The sequence below is a fragment of the Haemaphysalis longicornis genome, unplaced genomic scaffold (genome assembly GCF_048455015.1).
Source record: "Haemaphysalis longicornis isolate Haplotype H1 unplaced genomic scaffold, Haemaphysalis longicornis Haplotype H1 scaffold_10, whole genome shotgun sequence".
NCBI classification, from domain to species: Eukaryota; Metazoa; Arthropoda; class Arachnida; order Ixodida; family Ixodidae; genus Haemaphysalis; species Haemaphysalis longicornis.
In genome coordinates, this window is record NW_027526204.1 from 19,305,293 (window position 1) to 19,326,335 (window position 21,043).

The 21,043-nt window shown below is 46.2% G+C and overlaps 2 protein-coding genes across 8 annotated transcripts in view; one reads left to right on the forward strand and one right to left on the reverse strand.

Moving 5' to 3' along the window:
* Positions 1 to 3,294, reverse strand: part of LOC144158259 (uncharacterized) — a 55,010-nt gene extending 51,716 nt beyond the window's left edge. For 2 of the 5 annotated variants that reach the window (XM_077689013.1, XM_077689010.1), the window contains exon 1: positions 2,945 to 3,291. The gene's annotated coding sequence lies outside the window, so the exon portion shown is untranslated. Of the gene's footprint in view, positions 1 to 2,225; positions 2,319 to 2,784; positions 2,896 to 2,944 lie in introns of those variants that run through there. The other 3 variants (XM_077689011.1, XM_077689012.1, XM_077689014.1) reach the window with 3 other exon arrangements.
* A 498-nt stretch (positions 3,295 to 3,792) lies between these two features.
* Positions 3,793 to 21,043, forward strand: part of LOC144158264 (uncharacterized) — a 28,316-nt gene continuing 11,065 nt past the window's right edge. Inside the window, exons 1-5 of one of the 3 annotated variants that reach the window (XM_077689028.1) lie at positions 3,793 to 4,136; positions 6,578 to 6,684; positions 10,654 to 10,803; positions 10,864 to 10,926; positions 18,395 to 18,521. In XM_077689028.1, coding sequence (XP_077545154.1) covers positions 10,701 to 10,803; positions 10,864 to 10,926; positions 18,395 to 18,521 — 293 coding nt within the window. In that variant the 5' untranslated portion in view covers positions 3,793 to 4,136; positions 6,578 to 6,684; positions 10,654 to 10,700. Of the gene's footprint in view, positions 4,137 to 4,232; positions 4,348 to 6,577; positions 6,685 to 10,653; positions 10,804 to 10,863; positions 10,927 to 18,394; positions 18,522 to 21,043 lie in introns of those variants that run through there. The other 2 variants (XM_077689026.1, XM_077689027.1) reach the window with 2 other exon arrangements.

Here is a 21,043-nt window from a genome sequence, read left to right on the forward strand (position 1 = left end):
CGAATCTTCTGCTGTTCCTGCCACGCGAATGCCTCTCTTCACCCCCGCTTACCTCTCACGCTCTTCCTCTCCCGTGTCGCTCCCAACCCCTCGAATAAACACGGTGAAGGTGCGCTCATGCCGATTCAATTTTCCCACCATCAATTGAAACTTTTCGTTACTGTCAGACTTGGAATGTTGCCTTGGGGTATAAGCTCAGGTGCAAGCTGTTTTTGTATTTCGGGGTCAAAGTATTGTTTTTAGCATGTACTTTTTATCTGCTATTGTGAATATCAAGCACACATCTACTTTCAATTTAAGGACCACTGCCATGATACCAGTTCTGCATTGATGTTTTGCTTCAAATATGCCCAATGGTTTCTTTTTGCTCAACGATTGACAAGTATAAAGTATGGTACCACATTTAGCGGGGCGGAAAGGTTTTGCCTGTATGAACTGCTGTAGAAGTCTTGTAGCATTTGGCTGGGTTGCTGAATTGAGGGACAGACACCCCAACCAAAATTTTGAGGCTTAAGGAGCCTAAGAAACACTTCCCTGTTTAAAAACAGTGAATAAACATTAGAGGACTTCCTGTTCTCGAGCTCCTGTTTTTGCGGAGTTAAAAAAATGAACACTAACGATAACTTCATGCCATTTAACTAATAACTATGTTTTGTTTAATGCATTACACGTCAACTAAATTCACGAACACGTCTAACTGCTCAAAACAGCCGAGTCATGAGGAACGTGGGCTAGTAAAGCTGTAAATCTTCAGCTAAGCAAATTGTGTGTAGTGTGGCTGTTTCGGTTATTCATATTCGCATTAACCATTTTCGTGACAACCATACTGTTGCTGAACAAAAATATAGAATCACAAAGAGGCAGCGATTGCTAATCTCAAATTCACTACTTAAAGTGACGCATTGTTTTCCATTACATAGCATCTCAAGGACATAAATTATTGTGGGAAAACTGTTTAACACCCCGGCTACACTAGGGTCCGAATGTCATTTGAACCAGATGTCATTTGACTCAAATCAGGTGCTTCGAATGCCATTCAGAATTCGCCGTGCTACACTACAATTTCGGTGGCATTTCAAAGCTTTCACAATTTCTCGCTGTGTTGTAGTGGCGCTGCTGTCGTCCCGCTCCATTTTTATACAATGTTACAACAAATTTAGGAGCAGTCTAAGGCAGTAAAATGATATCAAATTAGAAGAGACACCAGTTTTGGGTCTAATGTGGTGGCTGTTTGCGTAGTATTTTTTTTTTTTTGCAACTGACCAAGTGGTTTCAGGAAAATTAAATGTGTTGATTTCATATTTTAAGTAAATGAACAGTGAACAAAGTTCCACAAACAAAATATTTTGTTTGTTCTACGTATGGAAGTATTATATTTTTATTGCCAATCGAAGATGCTGTGGGCGAGAGTGCTAGAAATGGCATTTGAAATCCCAAATGTCTCTCTCGGTGCTCATTTGGCTCGAATGTCATTTGAGCCGAATGGCATTTTAAAACCTAGTGTAGCAGCACAACTTGGCATTTCAGTCAGATGACATTTTGTTCAAATGACATTCAGCTGCTAGTGTAGCAGGGGTATTACTGAAACCCGCAAAAGAGGATGTTTTTCTAAGCCCAAGTTGCAAATGGCCCCAACAGACTTTAAGCAAAGCGAACAATGATTCGATGAAACTGCACGTGACACAGAATACAAACACAAGCGACTAACAGTCGCCACCAGTGTGGTGCAGTCTCTGTACAGCTTTTGTAACTACGTGATGTCACTTATTAGAGGAGTAAAGACTCCCAAGCTTCTGACATCCCTGAAAGGGGCATGTTGAAAGCGGAAGCAAGAATGGGACTGACTGTCACACTATTCCACAGTTGATGTAGAAGTAATCAATATAAGCCCCGGTCTCCTTTTCTGTGGGTACGTGCACTTGGCATAGGGACTGCTCGTTCCTAGATGTTTTCCTGATTACATCACACACCATGGCGGTTCAAAAATCAGAATCTGATACCCATCTGTTAAATTGCAAATTTCTGAGCATGCCGTGTTTGCAGTCTAAGTAAATTCTGTATTTACCAGCGCGTTTTCGTGAACTACAACAAAATAGCATGCCCACACTCAAGCAACAGCTGGGATGCACATTGCACATTAGTTCTAGCAATGTGCAAGCAGCACCCCTGGCCGCATCAGGCATCGATGATGTAGGTCGTGCTCTGTTCAGTTCCACATGCCTTACCAAGTTTACAGAACGTTTCACTGCGTTCCAGCTAGCGGATAGCCATCACCCACAGGACTTGGAACAGGTCCACCTTCATTTCTCCGCCAGCAACTGCGCATCGATGACGCCATCTTGGTAAGTGCGCTCCGAGCACAACTTAACCTCCGGGTCAAACGTCTCAAGGAGCGAATTCACAGCTGCAGAACATGCGCTCCTTGTTCGCAAACTCAAATCCTTTGGATACAAGGGCTGAAAAACTCTCTAGAAGCAAAGAAACTTGCAGCTTGCTGCTTTTAAATCGCGTTGAAAATCCTCCTACAACACTATTTTGTCGTAGCTGGCCGAATATTTTAGCTTCGGAAGTCGGCTTCAAATAACTGAAGCAGGCTACATGACAGGTCGAGTAACATTAGAGTTATAGAGAAACAGCAGAGCGGAGAACAGGACCGGTACGGTACCCCGTAGCCGACCGGCGCCACTGCGCATGCGCAGAGGAGGACAAACTGGCTGAGCGCATGCGAACGTGTACCGGGTACCGTACGTGAACCGGTTTTCCGCTCTGCTACAACTCTCTTACCGCAAGTCGGTAAACCTCGGACGAGACCGGACAGGCGTCTGCGCGATGCCGCCGATAAATTGACGAAAAGGATGCGGCTGAAGGCTAGCTGCCAGTGGGGGAGGACTTGTCAACGCATAAATATGGGCTAGTTGCTTCGGACGGAGGAGAGGACACTGACCGCTACGCAGGTGACACGACCAGCGAAGGACGCACACCGGAGCTCCTTCCAGGCCCAGAGCGACGTTTCAGTAGCTTCCAGTTTCACCACGGAATCCTCGCTCGTTTCCACAAGAACACACGTTGGTCCAGGTGCTTTTAAGCACTAGAACGAGCTAACTTTCTGGACTACGACGTCCACGCACACGACGAACACTTGATAGTCAGTAAATAAACATAGCACACAACAAGGCGATTCATACAAGAACGATGAAACACGACGTCGAAAATTGCTCCTTCAACAACAACTGTTGTCAAACACGGCACTTTCCCAGTCCTTGTACCCCGAATGCCAGCCCAATTGAGTATAAATTCAACTGCAATTCTTGAGGGCGCCCCGTACCAAGGTGTTTTGTTGGCAATGTCGATGCAAGCTTTTGCTTCGAACTGAAAGTCGTCTGCTAAGTGATGGCTTCTTTGCACTTGAAAAAGCACTCAAACGGTAATTTTTCGCTTCATAAGCCAATGTTGAAGGCAGATGAGCATTTTTGTAATAATTACTAGAAACACTGGTGTGTGGGACCGAAGGGTTTGTCACTCATGGACCGAAACAGAACAGAAAACAGAAACAGAAAAGGAACCGAAGGGTCCGCGAGATTTTTCTTAAAAATCCTGCCTGTATGCGATGCTTCAAAGAAGAAAAAAACTGGCCTAACTTCTCCGCAGGGCATGGTCGCAACCCTGTGGTCCTAACTTCCCTGTGGTTAGAGTGAACTAGAGTTCACTCTACTGTGGTCCTGTGTGTCATAGTCCTAACTTCTCTGATGGACCACGACAGATGATTGGCAGAGCCCAGCGACAGTGCATGAATTGAGCGCGAACGTAAACGTACTAACGCGCGCCTGCAACTTGCGTCTAAGAACGTCACTTTAAAAGCCATTTAAATAACCGTCGTACAGCATTTTATTATACGCTCGCAGCGCCCTCGGTATAACAAACGGCGCTCCATCGGTGAGCACTAACATCCGACGGCTCTTCTGACTGAAGTATGTGCTAGACAGCCCAAGTGCCCGAACCGTGTTGCATGGTTATGCATACATCGCTTTATTGTGGCCGCTATTTAAGTTCTGACAATCAAGCGTGTGTGGGAGTTCGCAATTATCCGTAATCTCGTCCGGACTAAGGTTCTGTGTGCCTGTGAAGCTCTTGAACAGGTAAGTCGGCCTTCGCTCGAGTCGTGTTTCTCGTGTCTCCTACCCAGCGCTCCGAGTTATCCAGTGACAGTCGCGGCGCCCTCCTCCCGTTGTTGTGTTCAGTCGTTTTTATTCTAGAGCGGAACGGCATAGCATTGCACAGGCGCTCATCTCGCCTATGGTGTAGGAGTGATTGCGCCTCGAACTCTCGTCCGTGCGGTACCGATTTCAGGTAATGTCACTCGACCGGCCTTTCGAAGCTACAATATCATTCAGAGCTTGAAGCGGGACCAGCAAACGCCACCGCGAAAGCTACGCCAAAATAAAACCGCAGATGATGTAGTAAAACTTGTTGAGGGGCTAGTTGCTTAATGATTCGTAAATATATTTAGCGCGAAAACCAAACACGATACACAAGAAAGGAGACAGGGCAAGCGCTTGTCTGGGCAAAAACAAGACAGGACAAGCGCTTGTCCTGTCTCCTTTCTTGTGTATCGTCTTTGGTTTTTGCGCTAAACATACTCAATAACAAAACCGCGCTGCGACTTCCATTTCTTTAAAGAAATGGAAGCTCGGGTGGAGGAGGAGAAGTGGTAAAGAGAAGTCCTGTCAGCCAGCTTGGCTTTTTACTCTGTATGAACATGAGCGGAGGAAGCGAAGACACAAAAGTCCCTGGCCATCTGCACTAACCTGAAAAGTGGAAAGGGGTGAAGCATGCAGTGTATACGTTTAGTCTTGGCGCCTGGGCATTTTTGTCCACGGAGATGTTACCATTGGGAGGTAGTGGTATACAGCTTTGCGGTATCTTTGATGCACGATGTGTGCTACCCCGAGGCGTTAGAAACGAATGTCCCCGTGTTTTAGTACCGTGACTACATTAAAAGACGACGACGACAGGAGACTCCGACAGCCCAAGCCCCCAAGTGGCTTCGCCACTAAAACATGCACAATGAGGTGGATTGCACAACACCTTGTGTATAGCCGCACCCTACAGACTAATTAAATCAACAAATTTTGTACAAATTAAAAATTATGGATAACCCGCGCAGATTTCATTGTGATGGGATGCAGGGAGGCTCATAAAGTATCTGGCATGTGCCAGTTGAGACCAATATTGCTGAGTGTGTCCACTTCATGGACAAATAGCCCTTGTTCTTACCCCGGAATTTGCTCCTTCACTCCCTTGACCGGGGGTGCTTGGAGTTCCCCCGGTAAAGGCAGTCATTAAGCAGTGACTGCTTCAACTTCAACACCTGTGGAGAAGTGAAGAAGTATGTATTGGTGGCCCTGTGAATGATGCCTGCTACATGGAACACAGGGGGCACGCTCCGTAGTCTCGCTCACTGCGAGGGAGACGAGAAAGTTGAAGCTGCACAGACGAGTGTGAAGTGCGGAAGCAGTCGCATTTCTCCCTGTTTCACTTTCCATAAGGACTTCCAGCGACTCGACAATGTCAAGCAGCGCTTCACTGAAGAGAATCACGGCTTCGTGCCGCTCAATTCACCTAGTCTCGCAGTACTTATGAAGGCGTGAAAATTCGCGTAAAGAAGACTCGAGGTGCTTCTTGAGAGCATCGGTTCTTTTCGAGGAGCTTCTGAAATATGTGCAAACTTCCCCAATCATTGCAAAAGCGTTTCGGATGTCGCTTACCTTAGATGCATCGTTCATACAAAGGTTTAGCGAATGCGAAGAGCAGTGCGTGTACACTACTAAAGGATACACTTCGCGAATCAGGGCCTGCACTCCACGAAATGAGCCACTCATGGCGGCGGCTCCATCATAGCCTTGACCTCTCATGCTATGAAGGTCTAAACCGAGGCAAACAAACTGTTTTTAACGTTTCCACCAGACCTGATCCACTGAGATCCGAAACTGGTATGAAAGCGAGAAAATCTTCTTTGATCTCCATAGTTTCAAGCTCCACATACCGTAGGCACAGGGAGAACTGTTCAGTTTGTGTCCCATCAGTTGTGCCATCGGCGAGAACGGAGAAAAATCCAGACTTGTTCACAGCTTGAACAATTCCATCTTGAATTTGCTTGCCAATTATCGCAATCAGCTCATTTTGAATTGTCGGGCTTGTGTAGAGGGCATTTCCACGAGACGTTTTTATGTGCTTAGCAAGAACCTCATCACCCCCCCTCACCCTGTAGCGTAGCAGGGCTCTAAAGTTTCCATCGTTTTTTGCGGGTTCTTCTAGTGCAAGTCTGCCAGAATCTCTGTCTCCCCTAAGCGCGATTTCTTTTCGGCCACAAAAAAGTACCGTTTCAATGACTGTATGCAGCATTGCCTTGTTTTTTTCTGATTCGATCTTTGCTTGCTTGTTCAGCTGCAGACGAGTGTTGTCCATTTTTCCGTGAGCCACTTCCAAAAATGTGTGTGCAGCGATCGTTGCGTCTCTGTGATACTCTGTTTCTGTGTGGTTTTCGAATACTTCAAGGGCATTTTTCCACTTCGTGAAGGGTGAAGTCACGAGGCTCCGTGCAGTTTCAAGGGAACCTTTTCCTGTTTCGGATTTCATGGAAAATAGGACGCAGACCTTCCAGAAGGCACCTTTTTGGACGTCTGAGTAAGCGAACCACTGGAAACGTTGCAACCAGTTCAACTGTAATTTTCGTCTTTTCCCGTCCTTTGACACGGCAACCTCGAAATCGTGTTTAGAACAAGGTGTCCACGTGCTCGTGTAGACGTTCTTTTGTGTCTTCGGGAAGGGTCGAGCAGCCTACGTATATTCCAATATCATTTTCTTTAGGCGGTTCATTCAGCTTCACAGGAAGTCTTTCGAAAGACGACGATCCAGCGACTTTCTCGTCGTGAACTACCGCAGCTGTCGGATTGGCACCTGTCTTGTCCTCTTCGTGCGACCGCCCAGGCACTGCATGCTCAAAAATATTACCGTTCGTAAGTAACAAGTAAGCTGCTCAATTCATCCTTAAATTATACGTCTAAAACCTAAACTTTCTGTTAATTCCGGAAGTAAACTCGGCATAAGAAATGCTGATGCGTTGTATACGCATTCTATTACGTTCTCGCACTTAAGGGAAATTGCACAAATCTAGAAAGCTTACCTTCGGAAGCTTGTTGAAATAGTTCATCAGTGTTGAACCTTGCCGCTTCTTTTTTGTGCTCATAATGACGAACGCAGAGAACACCACACACAAGAGGGCAAACACGCGATATATTCCGGCCCAAACACGGGCTGAACGGCGGTGCGTCTTGGCCTCCACTGCAAAGGACCTCGCCACTGCATTTGAGCCGGTGGCGCCCTGCGTCGCACCATGTCGCATATTTTGCTTGGTGGGGGTGGAGAGAGAGAGAGAGAACAAGATTGTTTAAGCTCAGGGGAAGGGGGAGGGGCGGGCCAGAAGGCCGCCACGATTGCCAGGGCCTGGGTAGTCACTGTTGCGAACCGGGGTAGCATGGACGAAGTGGACCGCGGTTGGTGTTGTGCCGGAGCACTCATGAGGACCAAGTTGAGGGAGAAAGAAAACTTTATGTAAAAGCATTTACATTCTTGACCAGCGTGAACAGGCAGTGCCGTAGTTCCGTCCACTTTCTCCCGCTGTTATCAAGAACGCACCCATCACAAAAATCCATGGCGCTCATACTCTCGCCCACACTCTCACACAGAGAGGGCACGTTTCCCTCTCGCACACGTGAAGGTCGGGTTGACTCCGGTGAGGCAATCTGCTTAAGGTCAAAGCCCTTCAGACCACTGATGTTGAAACGTCGGGAGGACATCTGGGATCCCTTCTGGTATTCTGGCAATGGCGGCTCGTTGAACAACAGCCTTTCCAGAGTCATCAGCCACACCGCAAAGTGCAGGAGAACGATGCGGGGCACGTCCCCAAAGGAGCAGACAGGAACGTCAAGCCTGCCGCCAAAAGTGAGGCGCCGCGTGAAGCCTTTGTCACCACCTCTTCGGAACGTTTCCGGTCATTAAGGCGGCATTCGGGGGTGCTTGGGTGGCCGAGAGTGCCGCCAAAAGCGGGTTATGTCCAGCAGCAGCGACACGGGTTGTCGACGCGTCATTGTGCAGGCGACGGGATGTTCCTCGTCGATGAGGGGAGTGAGGGGAGGGGGCACTCGGTCGATGGCAGGCTTGGGTGGTCGACCCCAGGACGGCGAAGACGGCTTTCGCGACATCACCTAGATCTGGCTTGATGCCTCCGGTCATCATACCTCCGGGTCGCGGAGCGCCTGTTGCGAGATGGTTGGGAGAGTAGGAATCTGCTGCGCCTTCGCACAGAGAGTGAAGTGCTCGTCGAGGGCGCCGCAGACAGGGCATGTTTGGGGGGGAAATTAATGGTGTGGGTGGTCCGGGCGGAAGAGCCACAGTGGCGGCAAAGTCAGTAGCGCAGCCGCCCTCATGTGTTTATCGGGCGCCGACTGTCGCGTGCGGCTTCCTGTGCTCTTTTCTGATGCTCCGGGTTGTTTACGCGGCGTAGGACACCGGCACGGAAAGATATGCTCAGTTTTGCACATGCTCATCTGCTGTAGACAAATTTCTTGCCGCAGCGGGGTGCCGAAAGCCCTGCTGCTGAACAACACCCCCCTCTCATAAAAATTTCAACGGGGGGGGGGGGGGGGGGTCCCGGGCCCCTAGGGCCCCCCCTCTGGCTACGGGCCTGAGATAAGGATATACATGCATCGATCATTAAGAGAGGTACAATAGTATACTTTTACCTCATAAACCACGTATTGGTATACTTTCGTACATCCGTAAATTTTTACTTAGTGCGCAAAAAATCATGGCATGGGTTTGTTCTTCGCTTGTGATGCAAGTCTTTGAAGGGCTGACGATCGATTTGACTGACTTTCAGCAAAAGTTGGATGCACTTTTAGCGATGGTTTTGATGCACTTTGATGCAGTATTGCTGTCAGAAAGCGTTCACGTTTCTCTCTGCTTTCTTTAGGAAGAAATTATTTTAGTTCATTATTTTTATTATTCATTATTTTTAGTGTGCATCTCACCTTTTTTGTCTGTTAGCATAACATTGAGTCTTGGCCAGTCCCCAATGTAGGTCTATATTTTACGCTGACAAGGAAGCACTAACTGAAATAGGCCCACGAAAGGGAAATGACACCAGCGATGGTGTTATCTCCCTTTTTTGTCCTTGTTGCAGTTTTAGCTCAGTTTTCAATGGGGACTGCTCGCCAATTAGTTCATCTGTCCATTTTACTCTATTTACCTTAATTGTTTGCTCTCCATTTTATTCATCAAGCTGTGGGTACCAGTTCACTATGTTAGACCTTAAATTGTAGCATCAAGCCTAGTGGGCTTTGCATATGTGCGTCTTCCCTCTTTCTCACTGTGGCGTCAGTAATTGGGCTGGCTACCTCACCATGCCTGCTGAGCAATGTTGAAGTCATTGTACATACTGGGCATGTACATTTGGTACGTACATGACTTACATTGCCTGTGGGTACTGGCTGGCAATGTCGTACCTGAAAGCATAACGTTGCGAATAACATCATACCTGCGCTAAGTTGTATCACAGTGAATGGGAATTTTTCATCACCAATTAGAATGTTCTGGCCATGTTTGTGCAAGGTAATAGGAACCTATTTACCTTGTTTCTGGCCCGATCGATGTCTCCTTTGCTCTCAAATTATAGAATAGACTGCAAGAAATTTCCCCAGAGGACAAGATCTTTGTTGATGTCAAAGCTTCATTTATTGGCTAGGCCATCTCTGTCTCTCAACTCAGAGCATGCTGTATACACTCGCTGGTGGGCCACATCTGTCGACCTACCTGACAAGGATGCTGAAAAAAAAAGAAATATGGAACGCCAAGTTCATTTCAAAGGAATGCTTAAATGCGACGTTTTTGGTTTAAAAGCCTGACTTGCTATTACACCACAGACTTCCAAAGATAAGAATCCATTGATCGTTACAGATAGAAATTGTTTAGTGCAGGCAGTTTGTGTTTTGCACATCTTTTTCTAACAGCAAGTGTTCTGACATAATCGGTCCCACCTGTGAGTGTGGGCCAGATAGGGAGGCTTTTGGCACTAGGATTTTTGTAGCCAAAACTGGTGGTTGGCACAAAAATAATGTATGTGTTTTCCAGACGAAAAGTTGGGGTTAAAACATGTATGTTTGTTACTTTGATTCTGCAGGGTTTTTCCTGACATGGAGTTTCTTGTTTGCTATCGTTACAGCAATTAGCCTTGTGCTGCTGTGAATAGCTGAGCCAAGGTGTTTGAAAAAGGTTAACGAAGTGTGTGAGAGACTAAGAACAGCAAAACATCTAGAAGACGTGCAGAGTGATACTGTGTAATAGCTCCTGCAACCTTGCGCAGCACAGAAGGAAATGAACAATGTATGAATAGCCTGTGAGTTGCTTGGCACATAGCAAGAATTTGAACTGCTCATCAACCATCTATGTGGCTGAAAAAGCATGTCTGTTTGGCTAAATTTTGTGCTTGCTGCTTTCTTCAGGGAATTAAAACTGGCAATTAGCTAATTGCTGACACTCGTTCTGTTTAGTCTGGTTGGGTGAATTTTCAATAGTGACTGTGTTTTACTGTTTCAGAAAATGCTGCAGTACCAGCAGCAAGGATTCCACGTGCAACATTATTGATGCTAAAAAACTGCTTCCTGGCAATGGCTACAGATGGGGCCTGCAGCAAGGGTGTATCCTGCAGCCAACACATACAGGCAACCATCACCACTGGTTCCATAGGTACTGTCCCTGTAATAACTGCTAGGCTGTATGCATTATTGATTATGAATTCTTTTTTAGGTACACAGTGCTATCTCAAGTTACTTGCCAATGCAAGCTCCCAAACAGAAGCGGAATTTCCAGGTTTGAGTTTGATGTTTTTCTACAGTATGGCACGGTTAACACAGTTGACAGAAACGGGTATCTTACCATTAATTTTGAAGAATCTTTTAGCAATTTTTTATACATTGTGTATGGGGATACTCTGAAGGCATAGGGATTTTGTCCAAGTGTGGATACATGTACTGGGCAACATGTAAGGATCAGTATAGTGTTACTGATAGGTTGCGTTGGGTTATCAGTGTCTCAGAACTTATTTTTTTTTAATGGCCTGTGGCATCATAAATGAACAACTACCACAGAATGCAAGGTGCTCAAAAAGTGTATTGTAGAATGTGTACATTCAGGTGCATGAGCTACTTTGAAAGTACCTCGCAAAAGTATACCTGTTTATTCCGAAGCCTTGTTGGGTTCTGTGTAGACGAGAGACAGTGGCTGTGGGAAAGCACAAGGTTAATGGTGGAAAAACATGCAGATCGTGTGCTTGCGCTGCATGAGCTGCCCTTCATCAGCTTGTGGATCCTTGATAGAAATAGTTTACAGATTCCCTCCTGCGCCAAATGAACTGGTGTCACGCGTCTCACGCGGCAGAGAAATGAGACTCGGGTTTATTCATTCGATGCCGACACAATATATTTACAAAACAACACAACTCAAACGAACGGAATCAGTGACTGAACACACATATATCAAACTAAACAGAAAAAAACCGGCACGACCTCACACTCCAAAAATCTAGCCAAAACGTCACTATAATACATGAACTGTCTATGCCGAAGTCAAACAAGTCCTACCCTGCAGCACGTCGAAGCCGCTGCTATTCCGATGACGTGTCCCAGTGGCTAGGCTTCCCCGCTGCCGAAAGTCGCAGCACGTCGCGACGGCCCGTGCTGGTCGCAGTGGTCCGGATGACCGTTGTGCGATGCCACGGCTTCGCTGAGCAGCGCGGCTCAGCAGGAGGCCAGCAGTGCGAAGCTGCTGGTAACAAGTGGTCCAGAGCTGCCCGCTGCCAGACGGTGCAATGCCGCTGGTGCATTGTGGGGAACAGCTCGACAGGTCACCGGCAGTGCGATGCCGCCGGTCAGCAGGAGGCCAGCAGAGCGAAGCTGCTGGTAATAGGTGCTTCCGAGCTGCCCGCTGCCAAACGGTGCGATGCCGCTGGTGCGTTGTGGGGCACAGCCCGAACTTGCCACCGTTCCTCCCAAGACCTTGTTCCCCTCTGTCCATTCCAACTTCGTCGTCCTCCTCTTCGCCTCGCATTCTATCGTGTCAGACTCCCACTTGCTGGTCAGATAACCTCCTCCTTCTCCTAATCACTCCGTGTATGTTCTTCATTGGCCCCTTCCAAATCCTCGCATCTCGTACTCTGGTTCTTCTTTCTCTGTCTTTTCTTCCAAAATCTTCTTCTCGGGCCAATCCCCCTTCGGGTATGGGTTCTTTTTACCACATGACATTACCCCCCGAAATTGAAGAGTTTTTTTGTTTACAAAAAACTGCTACACACCACGCCTGTTCGTGGAAAATAAGTCCACAGTCCATACGTCACAACCACCTCAGTCCTATTAACCCACTACATCAGTTCTACTAAACTACTAATATCCATCACACACCAAGTTCAATCGTCACAAAAACTAACTACAAATCCCACACTCAATCACAACACGTAACACTAACAGACAACACTTCCTCATCCTCTTACACTATCTACTCATGAAATTTGCTTTAACATCATTATAATGAAACACATAAATAAGTCTCAAGCTTGCAAACACTCTTAATCAATCTACACTACTCAACTACCTCCTTTCCGTGCACACTTCAAACCCCCTACAACACCTTGTCGTCTGCACCATACCACAACATCTGTGTTTTACCTTAATACACAACGTATTTGTCATATTCACTTACGAGTCCTATTTCTTTCCCAGTCAACTCTGTGTATTCCATCAGGTTAGTTGACCTTTGCCTTCATCTTCACCTTCTTGCGCCTCATCCATTCAGCCCCTTTCACTACACTGCCATCTCTGCTTGAACCGCCATCAATGTTCACCTGTCTCGCTGCATTATAACTTGTTCCCTGTATCCAGTCCTTCTCTACTGCAAGCTTTCTCTCGATTGTGCACGACTCGCACGATTTCTTCGTTTTTGTCTTTACGCGTCTGCGCTTTCGCTCTCCTCTGACATTGGTACTTTGGCTACTGCCTGTCTTTTGGCCGATGCCACCTTTTCTGAGGCGCTGATTACGGAGCCAGCCGTTCATCTTACAGGCCTTAGCTGGTTGTCTGCGCGTCATCTTGGTAGTGTGCGCTAACTCTAAGAGCTTCCCAGCTACCCTATCACTTTTCGCACACCTCCGCTCACGCACTCGAACTTTTCTAATACCCAGACTCTTTTTCGTTCTCTGCTTCGCACGCTTACGAAAACGCGGGCACTTTTTCTCGCGTTCTTGAGTCTCAGCAACCTTACGGTGTGCTGGCCATTGCCTTTCGCTGTGGACTAACCCCGGTCCTGTGCCTTGCCTAACTTTCTCGAGCCGCGACTCTTTCTCAACAACAAGGAACTGAGTCTGAGGGAGCTGTACTAGCTGCTCTGAACTCCGCTGACTTGACAGCGCACTGGTGACCCCGTTTACCATCTTAGACGCTGAGCTGTCCACTGATCCGTCTAAAGAATTTGCAGTGTCCTTTTGTGGAACAAGTGTACTCTCAATAGTCCTCGGCATTTCTACCCCACCAGCAATAGAGCTTTCTGTCCGGATGCTATTACTGCCAGGATACGGAGCGGCAGGTACGTCTGTCTCAATTATTAACTTTCAGAGACCGTAAAACCAACTTGCTCAAAAGAGATACTAGGCGGCAGCTCGCCGTCCTCGCAGGGCGTGTTGTCAGCACACTCATCTTCAGGCGCCTCGTCTGCAATTCTGCCACAACCGGCCAGTTCACGGCCTTGTGCTTCCAACGCGCTTTTCCCCTCATAGCGGTGTGCAAACCGCGTTCTGTAAACCACACGTGCTTCTTCACTGTCAGCCATCTGCGTAATTCTTTCTCACATGCGTCATAGAGGTCGGCGACCCGTGTGCCTTCAGGCTCACGTGCTGCGCGTTCACCGTTCTTTCTGCGTTCTCTTTCCTCGAGGCGCCGCGTTAACTCTGCTTTTTCTCGGTCCAACTCTTTTAGCTGGGCAGACAACCTCTCGCACTCTTTGCGCCAGTCTTCATTTAACAACGCTAAAAACTGCTCTTTGTTCAAACCTGATGAACAAGCCAAGGTTAAAATGTTCTCGAGGTCCATCTCTTTGCCAGGTGAGACGTGTGGTTGTGCCAAGGATAGATCCTGGCAGGCTCGCCAAATGTAGTTGCGTGTCTCACGTGGCAGAGAAATGAGACTCGGGTTGATTCATTCGATGCCGACACAATATATTTACAAAACAAAACAACTCAAATGAACGGAATCATAGCGACTGAACACACATATATCACACTAAACAGAAAAAAACCGGCACGACCTCACTCTCCAAAAATCTAGCCAAAACGTCACTATAATACATGAACTGTCTATGCCGACGTCAAACAAGTCCTACCCTGCAGCATGTCGAAGCCGCTGTTATTCCGATGACATGTCCCATTGGCTAGGCTTCCCCGCTGCCGAAAGTCGCAGCACGTCGCAACGGCCCGTGCTGGTCGCAGTGGTCCGGATGACCGTGGTGCAATGCCATGGCTTCGCTGAGCAGCACGGCTCTGCAGGAGGCCAGCAGTGCAAAGGTGCTGGTAACAAGTGGTCCCGAGCTGCCCGCTGCCAGACGGTGCGATGCCGCTGGTGCGTTGTGTGGCACGGCTCGACGGGTCGCCGGCGGTGCGATGCCGCCGGTCAGCAAGAGGCCAGCAGAGCGAAGCTGCTGGTAATAGGTGCTTCCGAGCTGCCCGCTGCCAAACGGTGCGATGCCGCTGGTGCATTGTGGGGCACGGCCCGAACTTGCCACCGTTCCTCCCAAGACCTTGTTCCCCTCTGTCCACTCCAACTTCGTCGTCCTCCTCTTCGCCTCGCATTCTATCATGTCAGGCTCCCATTTGCTGGTCAGATAACCTCCTCCTTCTCCTAATCACTCCGTGTATGTTCTTCATTGGCCCCTTCCAAATCCTTCTCGCATCTGGTACTCTGATTCTTCTTTCTCTTTGTCTTTTCTTCCAAAATCTTCTTCTCGGGCCAATCCCCCTTTGGGTATGGGTTTTTTTACCACATGACAACTGGGAATCGGCGCATCTATTTGGAAGAGTTTTTGAGCAAGCCTACGTGCTGTGTAGACCGACGTAGTAGCTCCTTGTTGCTAGTGTTACTTGGTAACTTTGTTGCCTTGGTCACGTCTGTGCATTATTTGCAGTTATTGGTATGGTTGGTCTGCCAGTCTGCGTAAGCTCTCCTATGCTGATCTCCAATTCGGACAGAAGAGTTGTGTCATACTCAATATTCCTTTCAAAGGTGCTATCTGTTGATTCGTCTGTGATAAAGTGCTCCACATGTTGATTAGTTCTTTTAATACCGGCAGCTATTCCTTTTATCTGCGCTTCAAGTACATTCAAGGTTCGTTGTGCACTCTGGTAGCAATTTTTTCTTCTGCTATGTTCGTTAACTGTGTAATCTGGGTTCTGAGCACTTTGCTTGAGTTGGTCAGAGTTTTGTTACTTATGCTGTCACCATTATGCACTTACACTTCGAACATTGATCTCAGTACGTCGCCTCGGTTTCGCCCGGTTCTGTTCACCATAATTTTTCTGTCCAGGGTAATCAACTGCTCCTTGCCATAGTCTTCTGTGCTGCTCCAAGATAGGTAGAGTGCTTCTAGAAAGGGCTCGAAGTTGTCCAGTTCTTGGCGCCATTTTTGTTAAGACGAGAGACAGAGCGGCTGTCTGAAAACAGAGAACGCAGGTGTAAAGGCGGGGAAAAACAAATACGTATCACATGCTCGCGCCGAATGAGCTGGTCTTCTTCATCTTATTGAGCCTTAATGGGAATATATTACATTTTCTTCTCCTTGTTTTTAGCCATCAACTGTAGTCTGCCCTGACTGAGGATTTAAAAAAAAACATCATCCTGTTGTTTTGTTTTGTTTCCAAGACTGGAGCCGCTGTCACAAGTGATATCCTTACTCAAGTCAGTCTTCCAGACTGCTGACCTTGTTACTTGTTATCTGCAAGGGCTCCTGAAGGTGCCACGAAAACAGAATACAAGTTTTGATCATAAAAGAGTGCTCTGTCCCAATAACAATGAAACCCGTTTTACCACAAAATTAAAAAAAATAATAGAGATATTAAGGAAACACGCAACAGCAATTTTTGATGACATCACAGAATTTTGTTTGCGCAACAGGTCTACCGAAGCCACTGCTAAAAACATGATTGGGCGATTGTAGCGAAGCCTCTACTTCCATTTGGTTGTATCACCTGAATGCTAACATGCTGGTAACACACTGACTACTAGGTTTTCGTGTTGACCCATATCACGTCACTCGTGCCTGTATTACATCACTGCAGTGTGGAATTTGAAAGTTTTTCAATATTTTTTCATGTAAGGAAGTCTTTTGTGACTGAAATAGAGCTCAGTGGGTTACCAAAGGCTAGTTTTTTCAAATTGAACAAAATGGTATGTTGTCTTCATCGCCCTTTAGTGCTTATGTGCAAAGGTGGCATCTAGCTTACGTGTGTGCTTCCTTTGTGCCGTCCAATCAAAAGTGCGCCTCTGGCTACACTAGGAAGTTTGGATGCAGCTTAGCTGATAGTATAAAGATGCTTCTTTCTTGAAAGGCAGTGTAAACTGGAAGACGTCACCTTATCTCACAAGCAATATTTAATTTATGTAATCACTGACATAACAGAATGTTGCTTGGATATTGCATGCACCCACTAGGTTGAAAAGAATCAGCTCGCACGTAATTGTCTTTGTTAAGACAGCAGATGCAGTTAGAATTGAATCTAGAAAGAGATAGTGTCATGAGCCAGGGGTGACAGTTGAAAGAAAAGGAAAATTTTTTTTATATTAAGTGTTTGTATCCATGTAAGCCTTTCAATTAAACTGTTATGTCCCACTCCTCACACTTTCCCTTCAACGCCACATAAGACTCCACCTTATTCTTGATCGAGAAGATTCAGGCTCATCTTAATTCGTGTGCCATTGTTAGGGGTTGCTTTGCCAATCCGTCTGCTTCGCCTGTTATTTATGATCGCTTTACAACTTATACAACCCCATCCATCATACAATTGGGAGAGTTGGTGCACCTTCCTGACATCCATGAACTAGTACACCGACACACAAAGTCTGGACACGTACACGAAAACTCAAAGGACATCAGACACACTGCCTGCCGCTGGTGCTGCATTTGGGGCTACACCTTGCATGTGGCACTTTTTGCACTAGCCCTATCGAAAGTCTGTATGTATGTGATAAAGACTTGTGTGTACTTTGTTTGGTGCAATGGTCTTCTCGAGAGCTGCAAGGCTGGATTAGGGCAGGGTGATCTACGAACGACCAACTTGTCACCCTTGAATCATACATAAAGGGCGCTTTCATCCATAAACAGTTTTGTGCAACGTGCTTCTTGATCTTGAGACGGCCTATGACACCCCTTGGCGTTACGGGATCCTCAGTGACCTGAAACCTTTCGGTGTTTTGGGCCACGTGCGAAATGCCCTTGCTAGTTACATGTCTGAAAGAACATTTTGCGTAAGAGTTGGTAGTGCACTGTCAATGGTTCACGTGCCAGAAAACGGCGTGCCACAAGGTGGTGTCCTAAGCTTCACTGTGTTTATAGTTAAAATGAACTCTCCTGGTAAGGCATTGCCACCTACAATTTCTTACTCTATGTATCTAGACGACATCCAGATATCTTTTAAATCACGTAATATGTCAATCTGTGAATGTCGGGTTCATCTTGGTGTCAACAAACTTGTGGGCTGGGCAGACAATTTAGAAAAAAGTTCTTGCGTTGTGTTCTCCAGTAACCGCTGGATCTATCTGGGCCCAGATATTACTCTTAATGGCTATTCAATTCCTCTGAAAAGGAGCACAAGTTTTTAGCGTAGTATTTGAGAACAAACTAACCTTTGTTCCACGCTTGAAATATCTTAAAAGGGAGCTGTTTGAAAATTCGTACTTGACAAATAATGAACACATGTGCTCTTGCGTAACGGAACGGTGATACAAATGGCTGCTTGAGACATCTTAACATATCTGTTCTGCTGGATAACTTGCAAAAACCTCACTCCCTCAATTTTCTTTAGAGGGGTCAAGCATTCATAGTGGGCATGTACCCCTTTGCCAGTTTGTACTGCACGCTATTTAACACTGCATCAATACACTTCTCCTAAAAGCTTTGATGATGTCCTGGAACCACCAAGTCTGACTTGAAAGCAAACATGGGGTGTTGTTGAGTGTAGAACCTGTCTGAGGATATAACACTCATGCCCATTGGCAGCTCTGACCTCAGATTTTTTTTTTTTCAGGTTTAGAGGTAGAGAACGCCCAAGCTAGTTCCTTGGAGAAATGCCCTGCCTTAAGATATTGCACAAACATTTTGCTGGAAAAGAGTCCTCTCAGCTGCTCTTCTGGTCCACATTCTCACAACATAGGGTAAGTTGGGATGCTTGCAATGCTGTTTGCAGAATGATAACACTGTGGAAAGCCCTGGTTTAGAACAGTTTAGAACAGCAGTCCATTTTGTTCAGCGAAAGTGATTTGGTGCTGGAAATTTAGTTAAGTGTGCGCTTGTTGCAACAAAAATGAAAATGGTGCCAGCAGCCTGAAAAGCACAGGCTGATGTAACAAACAAGACTCCATATTGTAGTCATGACTATTGTCCAAACTAGAATAACAAAGTTACTTGATTTGGAAGCAGTGAATAAGACATGTTAAAGATATCAGTGGGCAGTCTTGAGAGTTTCAGCAAAGTGTTGTGTTTGCTTTGCTATGAAATAACATGGCACTGAACCAACACGCATCTTCTCACACATTTCAGAGACCTTCAACAAAGCTAGTTAATTTGTACATGAGAAATTTGGAAAGCACATTAAAACATTGAATCCAATGCTTTCAAGCTTTGATGCCAGGTTGTGAAATTTCTTTTTGGTGGGAAAGTTGTAGTCAACCCAGTACTCAGTAGGGCGAAAATTTGGTGTTAGAAACCCAGCGTGCGTTAAAGATCTTTAGACAGCCAAAGTTAATCCGGGGCTTTACGCTACAGTGCGTCTCATTGCCCACATGTAGGTTCGGCACGTTCAACATCCAAAATTTGAAATTTGAATTGCAAAATCGGGAGTCGTGATGGCCAGGAGATGGCCTACAAAATGTTTTGATAAATCGCTCTAAAATGGCCAACGGGAGCCTACAGAATGGCCGATAGGGTCTAACAAAACAGCCATTGGCTTCAAGAATAAAACGACTGGCTTTAACACTTTGACCAAACGAGTAAACACATAAATTGCTGGTGTAAACTCTTTCTCAGACCTGTATGTTGAAGTTGCACCTTTGCAGCACTTTTTTGGTAGCCAATGTAAAATATTAGGAAAGAAGCTTTAGGTACTATACCAGAATTTACCTTTGTGAAGTACCTAGGATATATACTGACTATTCGCCCCGAGCGCGAACACAGTCGGCCCCTGGCGGCGGTGGGACCAACCGCTCCTAGTGTGGATGGCGCTCTCGGGTGGTCTGCTTGTTCATGTTGCGCGCGGCGCAAGATGCGTGCTGCACATGACAAAACAACCAATATGTGTACTCGTTTGACAGTAACCAATGGCATAGTTACCTCTGCTTGCGCATTTCCTCTAGAAACGCAATAATCAGCGGCCGTTGCCAGTTAATGCGCTGGTTTAATTCCACGAAACTTCTTCACCGTGGTCGCCGCTTGAGTGTGAAGCGTGTTATAAACATTCCTCCCACACATTGCACTTTTCGTATTGTTGAGTGCAGCCATCTGCCGTTTCGGGAACGTCGAAGGGTGCTTTTTGAAGGTGGTGTGGTGATTATTTAAAGGATGAAAGTTTAGTACGCGAAACGGGTAAGAAGCGACAAGACCTGTGCATACCCATGCATTTGCCTCACCCTTCTAAAATTACGCTGTTTCCTTATAGAAAGAAGAAACGAACAAAAAAAATTACACTGCCCATGACCCGTGCGCTATCGCCCATACATTACCAGGGACGTATTTTACACCTGCAATCGGCTGTGTGATATCGTGTTCTTCCCGTACCTTTTTAAAATAAATACTATTTTCGGACAGTCGTTGTTTATACTGAGTTGCTAATTTTACATATTTTTTAAAATACATTTCTATGGAAGGGCATGAGTAGTTAGGGGGGATTTCTCGGTAAAATTAAGCAGTTGTCAGTTTGCGTCTGTCGTGACATTTTCGTGTGTCATTTTCATATATAACATTTTCAAATCTCGACATGAATCACCTTGCCCAAAAATGTGTCTCGCTCATCATAACCAAATGCCTAATATGGTCACATCTTAACCTCTTAAGGTAGAAGAAAGTTTGAAGAAAGGGGAAAAATTGCGTAATAAAATGCACGTTCTTGCCCACATGTGGGAGGGGTGTGTGCCATGGCTCGCTGTTTTTCTTTTTTAAAATTTTTTCCCACAATGCTTGCTTTCAATACAATTTTGAAAAAGGCCAGCTACAATTCCTGGGTAATCTCGGACCAAAGTGGGGTTAATCAGTTCTGAAAATACGTGTTGAAGTAATACTTTTTCACCGCTGCAGAACACGACGCCTAGCGTACTTTCGATTAATTGTAAGTAATATTGATAACCAACGTTTGGCTTTTCGCATTACATGCCTTCTCTTTTCACTGCTCTTGCAACGTTGGCAGACGTCCCCCCCCCTTCCCCCCCAAAAAAATGAAATGCACAGAAAACTTTTATCCTTGTATTTTTTTAACCAATCCTGAAGAATTAAATGGCAAGACAAAGGCGATGTTCAGGTTACAAAACAAAGTAGTTACCGGGAACCCGATGCGCTGATTCGTAACAAGAAATAAAAAGGAAACGTTTTATTACATATGCAACAGCGCAATTTCATTTGCCATTTTTAGGGTTCATAAGCATCATTACGCAAAAAAATTGCCCCCACCCCCCCGAAGGGAATCGTG